We start from the raw sequence: 16,363 nt of genomic DNA, 5'->3' as shown, positions 1-16,363 counted from the left end.
TCTAGGGCCTGGTTATAAACTGTATGTATTGGTCATGATCTTTAGATGTTGCTCTTGATTCCTTTGGATTGGTCTTGATTTTTAGAGGTGGACCATGATTTCTAGAGTTTGGTCTTGGTTTTTATGGTTTGAACTGGATTTCCATGTACTGTTCATGATTTCTACGAATTCTTATGGATTTATTCTTGCTGACATCTTGATTTTTATGGCTTGGTATTGATGTCTAGTGTTTGTTTTGAATTTCCGGGATGGGCCAGGATTTTTATAAATTATTTTAAATTTCTATGCGTTGCTTATGATTTTGCAGAACTCGTCCATACTTGTAGGTATTGGTTATGATTTCTAGGTCATTTTTTAGATTTTCACATATTGATCTCTTGATTTCTGGGGATTGATCTTGATTTCTATAGTTTGGTCTGTATGTCTATGCATTGGTATCTTGATTTCTGTGGTTTGGTATGGATTTTTACATATTAATCCCCTGATTTTTGTCAGTTTGCCTGGATTTCTATTAGATGTTCTTAAATTCTATGGGGTTGCTCTAAATTTCTACATATTCACCACTAAATTTTTTCGATTTAGCCTTGATTTTTAGAGGTTTACCTTGATTTTCTCGGTTTGTCGGTCCTTATTCTTATGAATTCATCTAGATTTCTAGAGTCTGGTCATTATTTGTATATCTTAGTCTCAATTGCTAAGAATTGTTCTGGATTTCCACATGTTGAAGATTTGCTAGTTTGTGTGATTTTTTATGCATTTGTTATGATTTCTATGAGCTTGCTCTAGATTTCTAAATATTAACCTCTTGATTTCTTGGGATTAGTCTTAATTTTTACAGTTTGGTTTTGATGTTTATGAATTCGTAGGGATTTCTATGTATTGGTAATGATTTTTAGAGTGTGGCCATGATTTCTACAATTTAATCTTGATTTCTATGATTTGATCTTCGTTTCTATGTGTTAGTCTTCATTTCCACAGTTTTTCTTGATTTCTATGTATTGGTATTGATAATTAAGAAATGTTCTGAATTTCTATATATTGATATCTTTATTTTTGTGTGTTCTTCTGGATTTCTACGGGTTGGTCATGATTTCTATGGGGTTTCCTTAGATTTCCTTAGTTTGAACCTAAATGTTAATCAACCTAAATGTTGATCACTTGAATTCCTTAGTTTGGTCTTGATTCTTAGAGGTTGTCCTTGCTTTCTATGGTTTGATCTTGACTTTTATGAATCCGTCTAGATATCTGGGGACTTATCATGATTTCTATGCATTAATCTTCATTTTCAGATGTTTCCCTTGATTTCTTTGGAATGGTCTTGATTTTTTATGTTTATCATGATTCCTAGAGTTTGGTCTTGATTTTTGCGGTTTGGTCTTTGTTTCTATGCACTGGTTACGATTTTTACAGTTTGATCTTGATTTCTGTGTATTGGTTTTAATTTCTTAAGATTGTTCTGGATTTCAACATATTGATGTCTTTATTTCTTCGAATTGGTCTTGATGTCTATGGCTTGTCCTGAATTTCTATGGCTGACCCTAATTTTATGAATTCTTGTGGATTTCTATGCATTGGTTAAGATTTCTCTTTATTGGATTTGACTTTAGAGGTTGCCCTCGATTTTTACATTTTGATCATGATTTCTATGTGTTTGCCGAAATTTCTACGGCTTGTTTTTGATGTCTATGATTTGGTCTTGGTTTTTACATGTTGGGAAAATAAGGAAAAGGCTTATTTAAGAAAATATTTTAAATTATATGCCCTTTTGAACAATAAAGGAGATTTTTTTCATAAAACTACTGAAAAATAAAGAGAAGGGGTGGGGGGGGGGGTAATTTCAATATGCTTTGCAATGTAACAATGAAATGGCAAGTCTATGCTGTTCAAATAAATGCTATGCTCTTGTTTAGTTAATAAAGTTATTTTTACGGGAAAAAGCTTGAAAAGCTGTTAGCTGGGATAACGTGTATTACAAGGATGCCACAGGTCAGTCATATTTTGCCAGGGTTGCGTGAATTGTCTAGAGTTGTCAAAAGAAACTGTACTAGAGTTTTCCATTAAGTTTAAATCATCGATTCTAGTGTAAACGGATATTTCTGTAAGAAGAAGTTTGAAAAATCCTTAAGTGCGATGATGTGTGCCAGATGGTATCTTGTGCCCTTTATAGTTTGGCACAGTGGCGTGAATTGCCGTTGGGCATCACGTTAGGGGGTGGATTGCTAAAACATCAACCATTTGATTTAATGCATAATTTTAAACAAGAAATTACATGGAAAGTGACTTAGGAATAATGAGGGATATTAGAGGATGCCAGAGAGCCAGTAACAGTGTAGCATGGTGGTGTGAATAGACATTATGTATAACGTTGAGGGTGGCTTGCAAAAACACGAAGCATTGGATTTAAAGCATGATTTTAAGAAGAACATTTCTGGAAAATGTCTAAGGAATGATGAGGTGGTGTCCGAGGATGCCAGAAAGCCAGTCACAGTGTGACATGGTGGTGTGAATTGGCATGGCGTATCATAGAGGTCTGGCTTTTGAAAAAATTAACAAATGGATTTGATGCATAATTTTTAACAAGAAAATACCTCGATAATGCCTTAGGAATGACCAGGGGTGCCAGAGGGTGCCATGTGCAATCAATAGTTTGGCATTTTTGCGTGAATTGACATGATGTATCACGTTTAAGGGGGCTTGTGAAAACACGATCCAATAAATTTAATACATAATTTTAGAAATATCTTTTAGAAATAAGAAAATATCTGGAAAAGGTCTTAGGAATGATGAGGGGGTGCGTGGCGAATCAGTGGAGGATGGAGGGTGTAGGATGGCTTGCGAAGAAACGAACCATTGGTTTTGAAGCATGGTTGTAACAGAAAAAATAACTGAAATGATTATAGGATAAATGAAATGATGATAGGAATGATTAAGGGTCCCAAAAGGTGCCATGTGTAATCCTTAATGTGGCACAGTGGTGTAAATTGAAATGATGTATCACGTTGAAAGTTGCGTGTGAAATCAAGATAAAATGGATTTAATGCATAATTTTTAATAAGAAAATATTCGGAAAATGCCTTCGGAATAATGAGGGGTACTATAGGGTGCCACAGGATCTTTCATATTGTGGCACTGTGGCGTGAATTGAGATAGTACAACAAGTTTAGGACGATTTGCGAAAAACACCAACTGTTAGAACGCATGATTTTATCATGAAAATATCTGGAAAATGTCTTACGATTAATGAGTAGATGCTAGAGGGTGCCAGTGGGCCAGTCGTAGTTTGGCTTGGTGGTGTGAATTGACATGGTTTATCACGGAGGGTTGGTTTGCGAAAAAACAAACCATTGGATTTAATACATGATTTTATTATGGAAATATGTGGAAAATGTCATTCGAATAATCAGGGGGTTTTAGAGGGTGCCAAAGGGTCAGTAATAGTGTGACATGGTGATGTGAATTGGCATGGTGTATCACGGAGGGTTGGCTTTTAAAAACCTGAACCAATGAATTTAATACATGGTTTTTAACTAAAAATTTTTCGGAAAATGTCTTAGAAATAATGAAGGGATGCTATTGGGTACCATAGTAATAGTGTTGCACGGTGGCGTGAATTGACATAGTGTATCACACAAGGTTGGTTTGCAAAAACACGAACCAATGGATTTAAAGTATAATTTTATCAAGAAAATATCTGAAAAACGTCTTAGGAATGATAATATGTATCATAGGGGTGTCACGGGCCAGCCACATATTGCCATGGTGGCGTGCATTACTGGGACTAGTGTGTTCTACCGCTTAAAGTTAAGTTAGGAGATGTTAAAACGATTTTTCGGCTTAGAGCAACTCAGAAATAACTCTCAATAAAGTTTAAATTTATCTCTTATAACAAGACTCCTCCTCTGGAATTGTTTGCTCGGGAGTGGGTTAGCCATATATTGTCATGGTGGCATGAATGTCCATAGTATTGTATAAACAAACTTGGGATTTTCTTTTAACCCTCTCGGAAATAATCGAATGCAAAAATGTGTCTACTTTTCTTGCAGGTGCGTCTAATACAATAATAGAAACAATATATTTTCATTAAGACATCACGGGAATATCTCTTGACATTGGCTTAAATTTACTTTTAATAACAACCATTTCCACTCTTAAATTGCCTGCTTGGTTGGGCCTGTCACATATCGCGACGGTAGTGTGAAGTATGCATATTTTTGACTCAAAGAAACGTTGGCATTTTCATTAAAACCTTTCGCTAATAACTGAATGCAAAGATCTGTCTCTTCTTTTTCTTCGTTTGCGTGTTTTATTTTTTTTAATGTGATTTTGCTACTATCAAGATTTAAAATAATTGAACGTAAAATGAAGGCGCATTGAATAGAGTAGTAGAAACTATTCTTCCCTTTCAATCATCTCTGATAGCACATTCAAGTTCCAATAGAATAAAAGACTCTATCCCTAAAGACAAATGGGTTATGAACCAGTCCCAATAATATCTGATAACACTCTCTAAAGTATTACTTACCATGGAGGTGCATGCCAAATGTAAGCAATTTATAGTAATCGATTTTCCCCTTTGTATGTCAATTATTGCAGCCATATGGGAACACGCAATTCATTTGATCATTCTAGTATGCGTGAAGAAGGGTTCTCATTGCATAGAATAGGCTATCGTGTGGAATGTACAACCTAAATCAAAATATTATGAATAGTTTGCTGGTCCAGATGGCTAAAGTCTATATCTGGTCATTGGGGAAATATCTGGTCTTATATTCGAATCGTAACACGGACAAAAATACCTTTAGGTTGTAAAGTTTCCCTGAAAAAAGAACGCATGGAAAGAAAATGAAATCCTGAAAAAATCTCTTAGAGTATTATGCAAGACGCGTGTGTGCACCGTCCTTACGTAATACCCCACGTGTTCTCTCCCATTAGATTATTCCCTATAAATATAGCAAGTCACGTAAGATTAAGTCACCCCCAATATATCTATCATGTCACGCGAGACTGCATCATATCCCACGCGTGCAACGTCAATACGCAAAAACCACTTGCGTGCCCACGTCAGTTACAAACGGGGATTCCTAACTTGATTAGTAGACTCTAAAAAGTCCTAACTGTGTACAAACTCCTATATCTTGAATAAAATAAATAAAAAGTGATTACGTTTATGGATGTCCACTCTTTTAACATCAAGGAGATGTACAAAAGACTTAATAGATTATTTTTTTCTTTTCTGTAGTCAGCAAGCAGTGCATCAACATAAGCATCCCTTGACTCGCCATTGAGCGAAAAGCGATAAAGTTGATCTAAATACTATGTGACAATGTACCCTTTCAAACCACCATTATTAAACAGGTCAAGTGAATTTGTGACTTTTGGTATCAATTCATGGTACATAAGTGACTTGGTGACCTTTGTAATTGTTGGTTTTTATCACAACTTTCTATATTTTTTATCTTTGGAATGACACACACATAAACTTGCTGTAAGGGTGGCGAATGACTGATGACTGAAGCACTGACTAATGACTAAATATATCTGATTTTGCTGGAAATATTATGCATTCTCTTAAAATTTTTAATTATAACTCATCAAGGCAGGACGCTAAATTGTTTTTAGTTTTTATTTTCCCTTTAAACATTGCGCTCACAAACTTGTTTAATTTAATCACATTTGCAATATTCTATAAGAGCTTTTGGCTCAGCTTAACTCAATGTTGGATACTTGGTACAAATTTTGGTAGAAAAAAATACTTCTTAGGCTAATTTTTAATCCGAGGCAGTGTTTAAAATCAAAATATACGAGGATTCAATCCCAACTAAAAAAAAAAATTGAAGAAATTTAAACGATTTAACAGAAAAAAACTGAATAGAGATGGGTTTTAATCTGAAATACAAATGGATAAAGATACAAAAGAACTCCTAGTTTATTATTGTTTTGTTATTTTAGGGGTATAACAGGTATTTTAACTGAGGAGCATGGTAGGTCAATAATAATAAAATAGAGTCATTGTAGTTGCAAATTTGATTTTAAAACTGAGAGTTCAATAGTGTAGCTGGTAATTTCGACGGGACAAACAGGGAAAAATATTTAACTGAATAAAATAACTGTTACAGTCATATGCATTTATTTACTATATTTTTTTTTATGTCATTCAGAGTTTGTCATTTCAGAGATTTGGTCATTCAGAGTTCTCAAAAATTGAACTGTAATAGCAGAGATATTAAAACTTCATTTAACTGATTTATTTTTCAACAGGGCAAATATGATGTCGTTGGACCTATATGTGAGTCAGCTGACTTCTTGGGGAAAGATCGAATGCTACCAGCTCTTGAAGAGGGGGAGTCACTAGCTATACTTGACTGTGGAGCTTATTGCTCTGCAATGGCCTCTAACTATAACTTACGAGGAAGGGCAATGGAAGTCATGGTTGAAGATTACTCTTGGCGAGTTGTTCGCACCCGTGAGGGTTTGGAGGATATTATATCTTGTATGGAGTGAGAAGCTGTTTTTCTAAAGAATCATTTACGTTTCGCTAATAAATTCAATAAAAGGCTATATATTTGTTATATACTACTTAGGATAAAGGTAGCAGGGATACCACTGAAATATCTATAATTAACAGTGTAGTAAATACCCCTAATTTTCTTATTCAACTGTTTTTATTTAACGCTATAAACACAGGACCCTTTGTCCAACTGGGACATTTGAATAAATACTATGTCTCATAACATTACAGAACATATTTTAGATCTTCAACTAACATCAAAATAACTTTTTTATTAGTCTAGCAAATGTCTAAGTTTATAAATTGAATCAATTGCCTTGCCTCACACTCATTGCAGTTTTTAACTTTTGCAATTTTGACTTTAGACGCTTGTTTACCTCTGATTCTAGGCAAATTAACGGTCTCATGTTTCAATTCTAAGTTCTTGGTTCGATCTTCCTAAGACCATAGGTAAGCGTGCCTTGTTTATCTCTCATTCCGGGCAATCTGATGGTTCTATGTCATATTTTAAATTCTTGGTCAACCTGCCTGAGACTCTAGGCAAGCTTGACTTGCTAAAAGATAATAAACCGAGTATTGGTCCAATAGGAGACGCCCCCGCATACTCTCGTTATTTAGCCGTGCCAAATTAATCAATCACTGCTAGGTACTGATGGATTCGGTGTGTGTTGTGAATCTGTTTATCAGATGGTACACCAGTGCCCTGTAGGGATTTAATATCAGAATATTTTTCAGGAATATCGGTATCCCCTGTAACATATCTATATATATAAAAATAAGTTGTTTGTGTATTATGTATGTCGAGTGACGTCATGTCATCATGTCGTCATGTTTGTTATGACGATGACGTCATAGTTGGAGCATTGTATCTACGCACATGTTGGCCAGGAGGCGTTTTGTCAGCGGAAATAATAATTTTATGCGTATCAGTAGGCATCAAATCGATGGCTGTTTTGAACAGAAGCACTAAATTATTATTTTCGTGGAAAAGATGTTGCAATTGGGAAACGATTGTCCTTTCAACGTCGGGAGAAATTTCGCAACGTGCATTCAATTCAGAATTTCTATCACTGATGAAGTACAATTGTAAAAATCTATGATTCTCGCCTGAGAATGGTAGTAGGGACCCTGCTCTATGATAAATTTGCCCTTTTACTTTGAAAGTAGGCATAAATTGATCTGGATTTTCGATTTGGGCACCAAACGACGTCATTTGGAAACATGAGTTATATTTTCTGATCTGTGATAAAAAACGCTTAGATTCTGACGTAGTTCCAGTAAGCAAAGTCTTCAATGGCTCTGGTGGTGCAGCCAGTAGAGGAAGTTTAACTTTTCCTGAGGCGCAACACATTCCCATTGTTTCACCATTAAATTTCAAGGCCTTGCAATAGGGACAAATTTTAGACATAGTCCTGATTTGAACAGATCTACTCAAGCTATAATCATCGACTGGGCTGTACCTGAATGCTAGGCGAAAATTTTCAGGTTGCTCTTGTGATTCCTCGGCACGCTTTCTTTTGGTGATTTCTCTTTGAGACGCAAGCCTAATTTCACGCTGTTGTTGTGATTCCTCGGCACGCTTTCTTTTCTTACTTTCTCTATCAGCCGCAATCCTATCTTCTTGCTGTTCTTGTGATTCCTCGGCAAGCTTTCTTTTTTCACTTTCTCTTTTAGCAGCAAGTCTGGTTTCGCGTTGCTCTGGTAGTTCTTCGGCACGCTTTCTGTTCTTACTTTCTCTATCAGCCTCAAGCCTGTTTTCTTGCTGTTCTTGTGATTCCTCGGCACGCTTTTTTTCTTACTTTCTCTATCAGCAGCAACTTTTTTGACATAGACTCTTTGAGCAGCTTCCTCGGCTGTTACCATTGTAGGTTCTTCAGTTATTTTACAATTAAACATTTTTCCGTGAACGAATGTCTTAAATACCTTTAATGACGTCATCGTCATAACAAACATGACGACAACTAACTTCATGACGTCAGTCAACACACTCGACACACACACACACACACAGACAACCTATTTTTATATATATATTTATATATATATATATATATATATATATATATATATATATATATATATATATATATATATATATATATATATATATATATATATATATATATATATATATATATATATATATAGATATCTATATATATAAAAATAAGTTGTCTGCGTGTGTGTGTCGAGTGACGTCATGTTTGTGTGTCGACTGACGTCATGTTTGTCGACTGACGAAATTACAGACCGAGACATCGGGACACAAATGACGACCGGGACACCGGGACATAGGGAATATCGATGACATATATATATATATATATATATATATATATATATATATATATATATATATATATATATATATATATATATATATATTATATATATATATATATTTTTTATATTATATATATATATATATATATATATATATATATATATATATATATATATATATATATATATATATATATATATATATATATATATATATATATATATATATATATATATATATATATATATATATATATATATATATATATATATATATATATATATATATATATATATATATTATATATTTTATATATATATTTTTTGGTATTGACTCTTTGACCAGCTTCCTTGGCTGTTGCCATTGTAGGTTCTTCAGTCATTTTACAATTAAACATTTTTCCGTCCATGATCTTCTTACAATTAAAAATTTGTCTTTGAACGATTTTCTTAAATACCTTTAATGACGTCATCGTCATAACAAATAGGACGACAACTAACTTCATGATGACATGACATGATGACATGACGTCACTCGACAGACATAACCCACAGACAACTTATTTTTTTATATATATAGATATATATTGTGATTCCTAGGCACGCTTTCTGTTTTTACTTTCTCTATCAGCCGCAAGCCTGTTTTCTTGCTGTTCTTGTGATTCCTCGGCACGCTTTCTTTTCTTACTTTCTCTATCAGCCGCAAAATTCTTGGCATAGGCTCTTTGAGCAGCTTCCTCAGCTTTTGTCATTGTAGGTTCTTCAGTTATTTTAAAATTAAACATTTTTCCGTCCACGATCTTCTTACAATTAAAATTTGTCTTTGAACGATTTTCTTAAATACCTTTAATGATGTCATCGTCATAACAAACATGACGACAACAAACTTCATGACGACATGACGACATGATGACATGACGTCACTCGACAGACACAAACAACTTATTTTTATATATATAACTAGCACCCCAACACCTAGTTGGTGGGGGCGCTTCGAGCCCCCCAGGCCCCCCCGCGCGCGTAAGTCGTTACGCGCCACATTAGTTACGTGCCATTGTAGTTTTGTCCCTGTGTCCCACCTGTGAATATAGATATATATCTACATATATTTTTAACTATGTAGAACTTGCGAATATACAACATTCTTGGCTGTCCCATTGTCTGTGTATATAAATAGATTGTCAGGTTTACCGACTCTTGAACATGAAACATATAATTGTCTATGGGAAAAATAATCTCTATTCAGATCTATACCTCATTATTCTAATGATTGCCCTTGAGCTTTGTTGATGGTGATTGCTAATCGAACATTCCCTGTGTCCCCGTCGCCATTTATATATCCCCCTGTGCCCCCCGGCGTCCCCGTTGTTGTTGTTTCCCTGTGTCCCGGTGTCCCAGTCTGTAATTTCTCTTTGAGTCTCCCGGTCGTCATTTATATTCCCTGTGTCCTGGTGTCCCGGTCGTCATTTTTGTCCCGGTCGTCATTTGTGTTCCAGTGTCCCGGTCTGTAATTTCTCTTTGAGTGTCCTGGTCGTCATTTATATACCCTGTGTCCCGGTCGTCATTTGTATCCCGGTGCTTTGTTGATGGTGATTGCTAATCGAACATTCCTTGTGTCCCGGTCGCTTTCTCTTTGAGTGTCCCGGTCGTCATTTATATTCCCTATGTCCCGGTCGTCATTTGCGTCCCGATGTTCCGGTCTGTAATTTCGTCAGTCGACAACCATGACTTCAGTTGACACACAAACATGACGTCACTCGACACACAGACACACAGACAACTTTTTTTTATATATATAGATATATATATATATATACTAGCTGTTGTGGTGGCGCTTCGCGCCATATATATATATATATATATATATATATATATATATATATATATATATATATATATATATATATATATATATAGTACAATATCAGGCTGGAAGATACATAAGCAGTAATGAAGCTGTTTGGCGAATTCTTTCATTTCCGATACATGAACGAAGTCCAGCTGTTGTTCACTTAGCGGTACATTTACAGAATGGTCAACGTGTTTAAATATATATATATATATATCGTGTTTAAATTAAATATATGGTATACGTAGTTAAATATATATATATATATATATATATATATCTATCTATATATATAAAAATAAGTTGTCTGTCTGTGGATCAGGTGACGTCATGTTTCTGTGTCGACTGACGTCATGAAGTTAGTTGTTGTCATTTTTGCTATGACGGTGACGTCATTAAAGATATTTAAGACATATATGTTCACGTAGAAATCTATTAATGTTTAAGTTCAAAATGACTGATGAACTTACAATGGCAAAAGCCGATGAAGATGCTCAAAGAGTCTATGCCAAAAAACTTGCTGCTGATAGAGAAAGTCAGAAAAGAAAGCGTGCCGAGGAATCAAAAGAACAATAAGGAAATAGGCTTGAGGCTAAAGAACCTAAAACCGCGCAGTTAGATGAAGATCCACCTGGACAACGAGAGTCAAAACATATCAAAACTGAAAATGATAGCGATGATGATTGGGTTTGGGATTTTGACTTGGATAAGGTCATCAATGCCTACCATATTTTAGTTAAAAAAACAAAGGTTCGGCGATATATATTTCATAGTGAAGCTGAAAAATAAAGAAGAAAAAGAAAACTGAAAAAAGAAAAAATGTAAAAAACTAAAAAATACTAAAAAGAAAAAACACTCAAAGAGAAATTACAGACCGGGACACAAATGACGACCGGGACAGAGGGAAGCTATGACGGTGACGTCATTAAAGATATTTAAGACATATATGTTCACGTAGAAATCTATTAATGTTTAAGTTTAAAATGACTGATGAACTTACAATGGCAAAAGCCGATGAAGATGCTCAAAGAGTCTATGCCAAAAAACTTGCTGCTGATAGAGAAAGTCAGAAAAGAAGTAGTTGGTGGGGGCGCCCCCCTAAGCCCCCCCACACGCGTAAGTCGCTACGCGCCAAATTAGTAACGCACCATTCTAGTTGTGTTCCTGTGTCCCACCTGTGAATATAGATAGATATATTTATGTTTTTAACTACGTAAAACTTGCGAATATACAACATTCTTTGCTGTCCTATTGTCTGTCCATATAAATAGATTGTCAGGTTTACCAACTCTTGAACATGCAACATAATAATTGTCCATGGGAAAAATAATCCGTATTCAGATCTATACCTGATTATTCTAATAATTGCCCTTGAGCTTTGTTGATGGTGATTGCTAATCGAACATTCCCTTTGTCCCCGTCGTCATTCATATATCCCCCTGTGCCCCCAGCGTCCCCGTTGTAGTTGTGTCCCTGTGTCCAGGTCGTCATTTGTGTCCCGGTATCCCAGTCTGTAATTTCTCTTTGAGTGTCCCGGTCGTTATTTATATAGATATATAACTACAGTTTCATTTCAGTTTTTTTTTTCTTTTTTAGTTTTTTCTTTTCTTAGTTTTTTTCTTTTTTAGTTTTTCTTTTTTAAGTTTCTTCTTTTTATTGATTTGTTTTCTTCAATTTGTCAATGTTCATTCTAACATTGACACTTGGAAAAATCTTTACGTGCCAAGTAAGCTAAAGCTCCAACAATTTATAATAAACCTCAAAATTTTGGGTATCTGTTTTAAGGTTTCCGAATTACCTTAATCTTTTGTCAAAATATATTGAAATATTTGTGCAATTCCCAGTTTTTTTTTTTTTTTAGTTTTTTCTTTTTTTAGTTGTTTAGTTTTTTTTGGTTTTTTTCTTTTTAGTTTTTTACCTTTTTATTTTTTCATTTTTTTTACATTTTCTCTTTTTGTTTTTTCTTTTTTTAATTTTTTTTATTTTTTAGTTTTGTTTTAGTTTTTTCTTTTTGTTTTTTCTTTTTTTAATTTTTTTTATTTTTTAGTTTTGTTTTAGTTTTTTCTTTTTAGTTTTTTTTTAGTTTTTTTTACCATTTTTCTTTTTTCAGTTTTCTTTTCTTTCTTTATTTTTCAGACGTCATATGCAAACCCTCTTTACAAAAATACATACAACTTATTTTTATATATAGATAAGATATAATCTGGCGTAACAGACATAGTGTAACAGACATAAATGACAGACAACTTATTTTTATATATATAGATTTTTATATATATAGATACAGTTTCTTCTTTAGTTTTTTTTCTTTTTTCGTTTTTTCTTTTTTTTAGTTTCTTCTTTTTATTGATTTGTTTTCTTCAATTTGTCAATGTTCATTCTAACATTGACACTTGGAAAAATCTTTACGTGCCAAGCATGCTAAAGCTCCAACAATTTATATTAAACCTCAAATTTTGGGGTATCTGTTTTAAGGTTTTCGAATTACTTTAATCTATTGTCAAAACATATTGAAATATTTGTGCAATTCCCAGTTTTTTTTTAGTTTTTTCTTTTTTTTAGTTTTTTAGCTTTTTATAGTTTTTTTTGGAACGAAGTCCAGCTGTTGTTCACTTAGCGGTACATTTACAGAATGGTCAACGTGTTTATTTTTCGGAATCCAACGTGCAACAAAGAGCCCTGAATCCACCGGCTACAACGTTAACTGCTTTCTTTTCGTTATGCCAAAATGATTCTTTTGCAAAAAAACTGCTGTATACTGAAGTGCCTTCGTATTACACGTGGAATACTAAAAATAAATCATTTGAAAGTCGAAAACAGGGTAAGTCAGTCGAAGGCCAACCTAACATCTTCAAAGATACCACGATAGGAAGACTCTACACCATTCACCCCAATCAACATGAATGCTTCTTTCTACGCCTGCTCTTGGTGAATGTACCCGGTCCGACGTCCTTTGAGTATTTGAGAACTGTAAACGGTACTATACATGACACTTACCGTAGAGCATGCCAAGCTCTGAATTTATTGGAGAATGACGCATGGGACAACTGCATCAATGACGCGTGCGAAACGTCAACTCCAAGTCAAATTCGTGCATATTGTTTGGAATCATACTAACAACTTGCTCTCCTTTAGCCCCTACAGAGTTATGGGAAAAATTTAAATCGAAATTGTCCGAAGATATACTCCATCGAAAACGGTTAGAGACCTCAGATGACTTTTGATTTTACATAAGAAATTTATAACTACACTTTAGTTATTATTGAAGATTTGTGCTCATGTATGGCAAACAAAATTTTTAAGGATTTGGGAATGCCTTCACCTAATCGTACCGCTGCTGTTTCGACATGTGTAGAATTGGATCGTGAACAAAGTTACAACACGAGTGATCTGTTGTCGTATCTACAAAATAATATTTCTAAGTTAACGTCTGATCAAAAAGACATTTATGATACGATAATACATTGTGTCGATAACAACGTTGGAGAAATTTTCTTTTTGGATGCATCAGGTGGTACTGGTAAAACGTTTGTGATAAAACTGATTCTGGCATCAATTCGATCAAAAGATGATATAGCGTTGGCAATTGCGTCGTCCGGAATAGCCGCAATGTTACTGCCTGGTGGAAGAACTGCTTATTCCGCTCTGATATTGCCTCTGAATTTACATTCTACAGAAACTCCCACGTGCAATATTTCCAAATCATCTGGGATGGGTAAAGTATTGCAGCAATGCAAACTTATTATTTGGGACGAGTGCACAATGGCACACAAAAAATCGCTTGAGGCTCTGGAGCAATCATTGCGAGATTTGAGAGGAAATTCGAAACCCTTTGGCAGCATATTAATAATGCTTGCGGGAGATTTCAGGCAAACATTACCTATACTACCTAGATCAATCACTGCAGACGAAATGAATGCTTGCCTGAAAAATTCTAATTTATGGGCACACGTAAAGACATTAAAATTAACTACAAATATGCGTGTCCGACTGCAAAACGATGACTCTGGTCAAACATTTTCAGATCAATTGCTGGCAATTGGAAACGGAAAGCTCCCAGTAGACGCAATTTCAGGACGTATACAACTACCTGCTGAATTCTGTAATTTAGTGACGTCCAAAAATGAATTGGTTGAAAAAGTTTTTCCGAATATTCTAACCAATTATAAAATCATAAATGGCTAAGTGAACAAGCGATTCTGGCAGCCAAGAATATAGACGTCCACGAAATCAACAATATTGTTTTGACCAAGATTCGAGACCAGGCAGTCCTTTACAAGTTAGTCGACATAGTTCGGGAACCAAATGAAGCGGTTAATTATCCATCTGAATTTTTAAATTCCCTGGATCTCCCAGGGTTTCCACCACACGTGCTAGAACTTAAAATAGGCGTACCAATAATATTGTTACGAAATATCAACCCACCAAAGCTTTGCAATGGCACACGACTTGCCGTAAAAAAACAATGGAAAACGTAATAGAGGCATCAATCCTGACAGGGCCTTTTGAGGGTGAGGCTGTTCTTATTCCTCGCATTCCCATGATTCCAACAGATCTGTCTTTTCAATTTAAAAGATTGCAATTCCCATTTCGATTAGCATTTGCAATCACCATCAACAAAGCTCTAGGTCAATCATTAGAAAAATGCGGTATAGATCTTAATACAGATTGTTTTTCCCATGGAAAATTGTACGTTGCATGTTCGAGGGTTGGTAAACCTGACAATCTATTTGTATGCACCGATAATGGGACAGCGAAGAATGTTGTATTATCGCAAGTTTTACGTAGTTAATTCGTATTGTATATATATATCTATCTATCTATCTATCTATATAAAAATGGGTTGTATGTATGCATATTTGTTTGTTTGTAAAAAGAGCGTTTGCATATGACTTCATTATAAGTATATAAGGCTTTGTATATGCACAGACAATGGGACAGCCAAGAATGTCGTATATTCGCAAGTTTTACGTAGTTAAAAACATATACATATCTATCTATATTCAAAGGTGGGACACAGGGACACAACTACAATGGTGCGTAACTAATATGGCGCGTAACGACTTACGTGCCCCCACCGAACTAGGTATTGGGGTGGCGCGAAGCGCCATCCCAACAGATAGTATATATATATATATATATATATATATATATATATATATATATATATATATATATATATATATATATATATATATATATATATATATATATACAAGCTGTTGGGATGGCGCTTCGCGCCCCCCAAGCCCCCCCCCCCCCGCACGCATAAGTCGTTACGCGCCATATTAGTTACATATTAGTTACACATTGGTTAGTTACACATTGGCGCCATTGTACGCGCCAATGTTCATTCTAACATTGACACTTGGAAAAATCTTTACGTGCCAAGCATGCTAAAGCTCCAACAATTTATATTAAACCTCAAAATTTGGTGTATCTGTTTTAAGGTATTCGAATTACTTTAATCTATTCTCAAAATATATTGAAATATTTGTGCAATTCCCAGTTTTTTTTAGTGTTTTCTTTTTTTTAGTTTTTTAGGTTTTTTTAGTTTTTTTTCAAGTTTTTTATCTTTTTTATTTTTTTACGTTTTTTCTTTTTAGGTTTTTTCTCATTTTTCTTTTTTAGTTTTTTTACCATTTTTCTTTTTTCGAATTAGTTTAATCTATTGTCAAAATAGAATTTATGCAATATCCAGTTTTTACATTCTAGTTTGTTTT

At 34.5% G+C, this 16,363-nt stretch overlaps 1 protein-coding gene across 1 annotated transcript in view; it reads left to right on the top strand.

Annotated features, from left to right (window-relative positions):
- Positions 1-6,569, top strand: part of LOC136036443 (uncharacterized) — an 89,204-nt gene extending 82,635 nt beyond the window's left edge. The window contains exon 7 of the mRNA XM_065718685.1: positions 6,259-6,569. Coding sequence (XP_065574757.1) covers positions 6,259-6,501 — 243 coding nt within the window. The 3' untranslated portion in view covers positions 6,502-6,569. The remainder of the gene's footprint in view (positions 1-6,258) is intronic.
- Positions 6,570-16,363: the final 9,794 nt, after the last annotated feature.

The sequence above is a fragment of the Artemia franciscana genome, chromosome 15, assembly GCF_032884065.1.
Source record: "Artemia franciscana chromosome 15, ASM3288406v1, whole genome shotgun sequence".
Classification (NCBI taxonomy): Eukaryota; Metazoa; Arthropoda; class Branchiopoda; order Anostraca; family Artemiidae; genus Artemia; species Artemia franciscana.
Note: the sequence above shows the minus strand (reverse complement) of the source record. Positions and strands in the feature narration are given on the sequence as shown.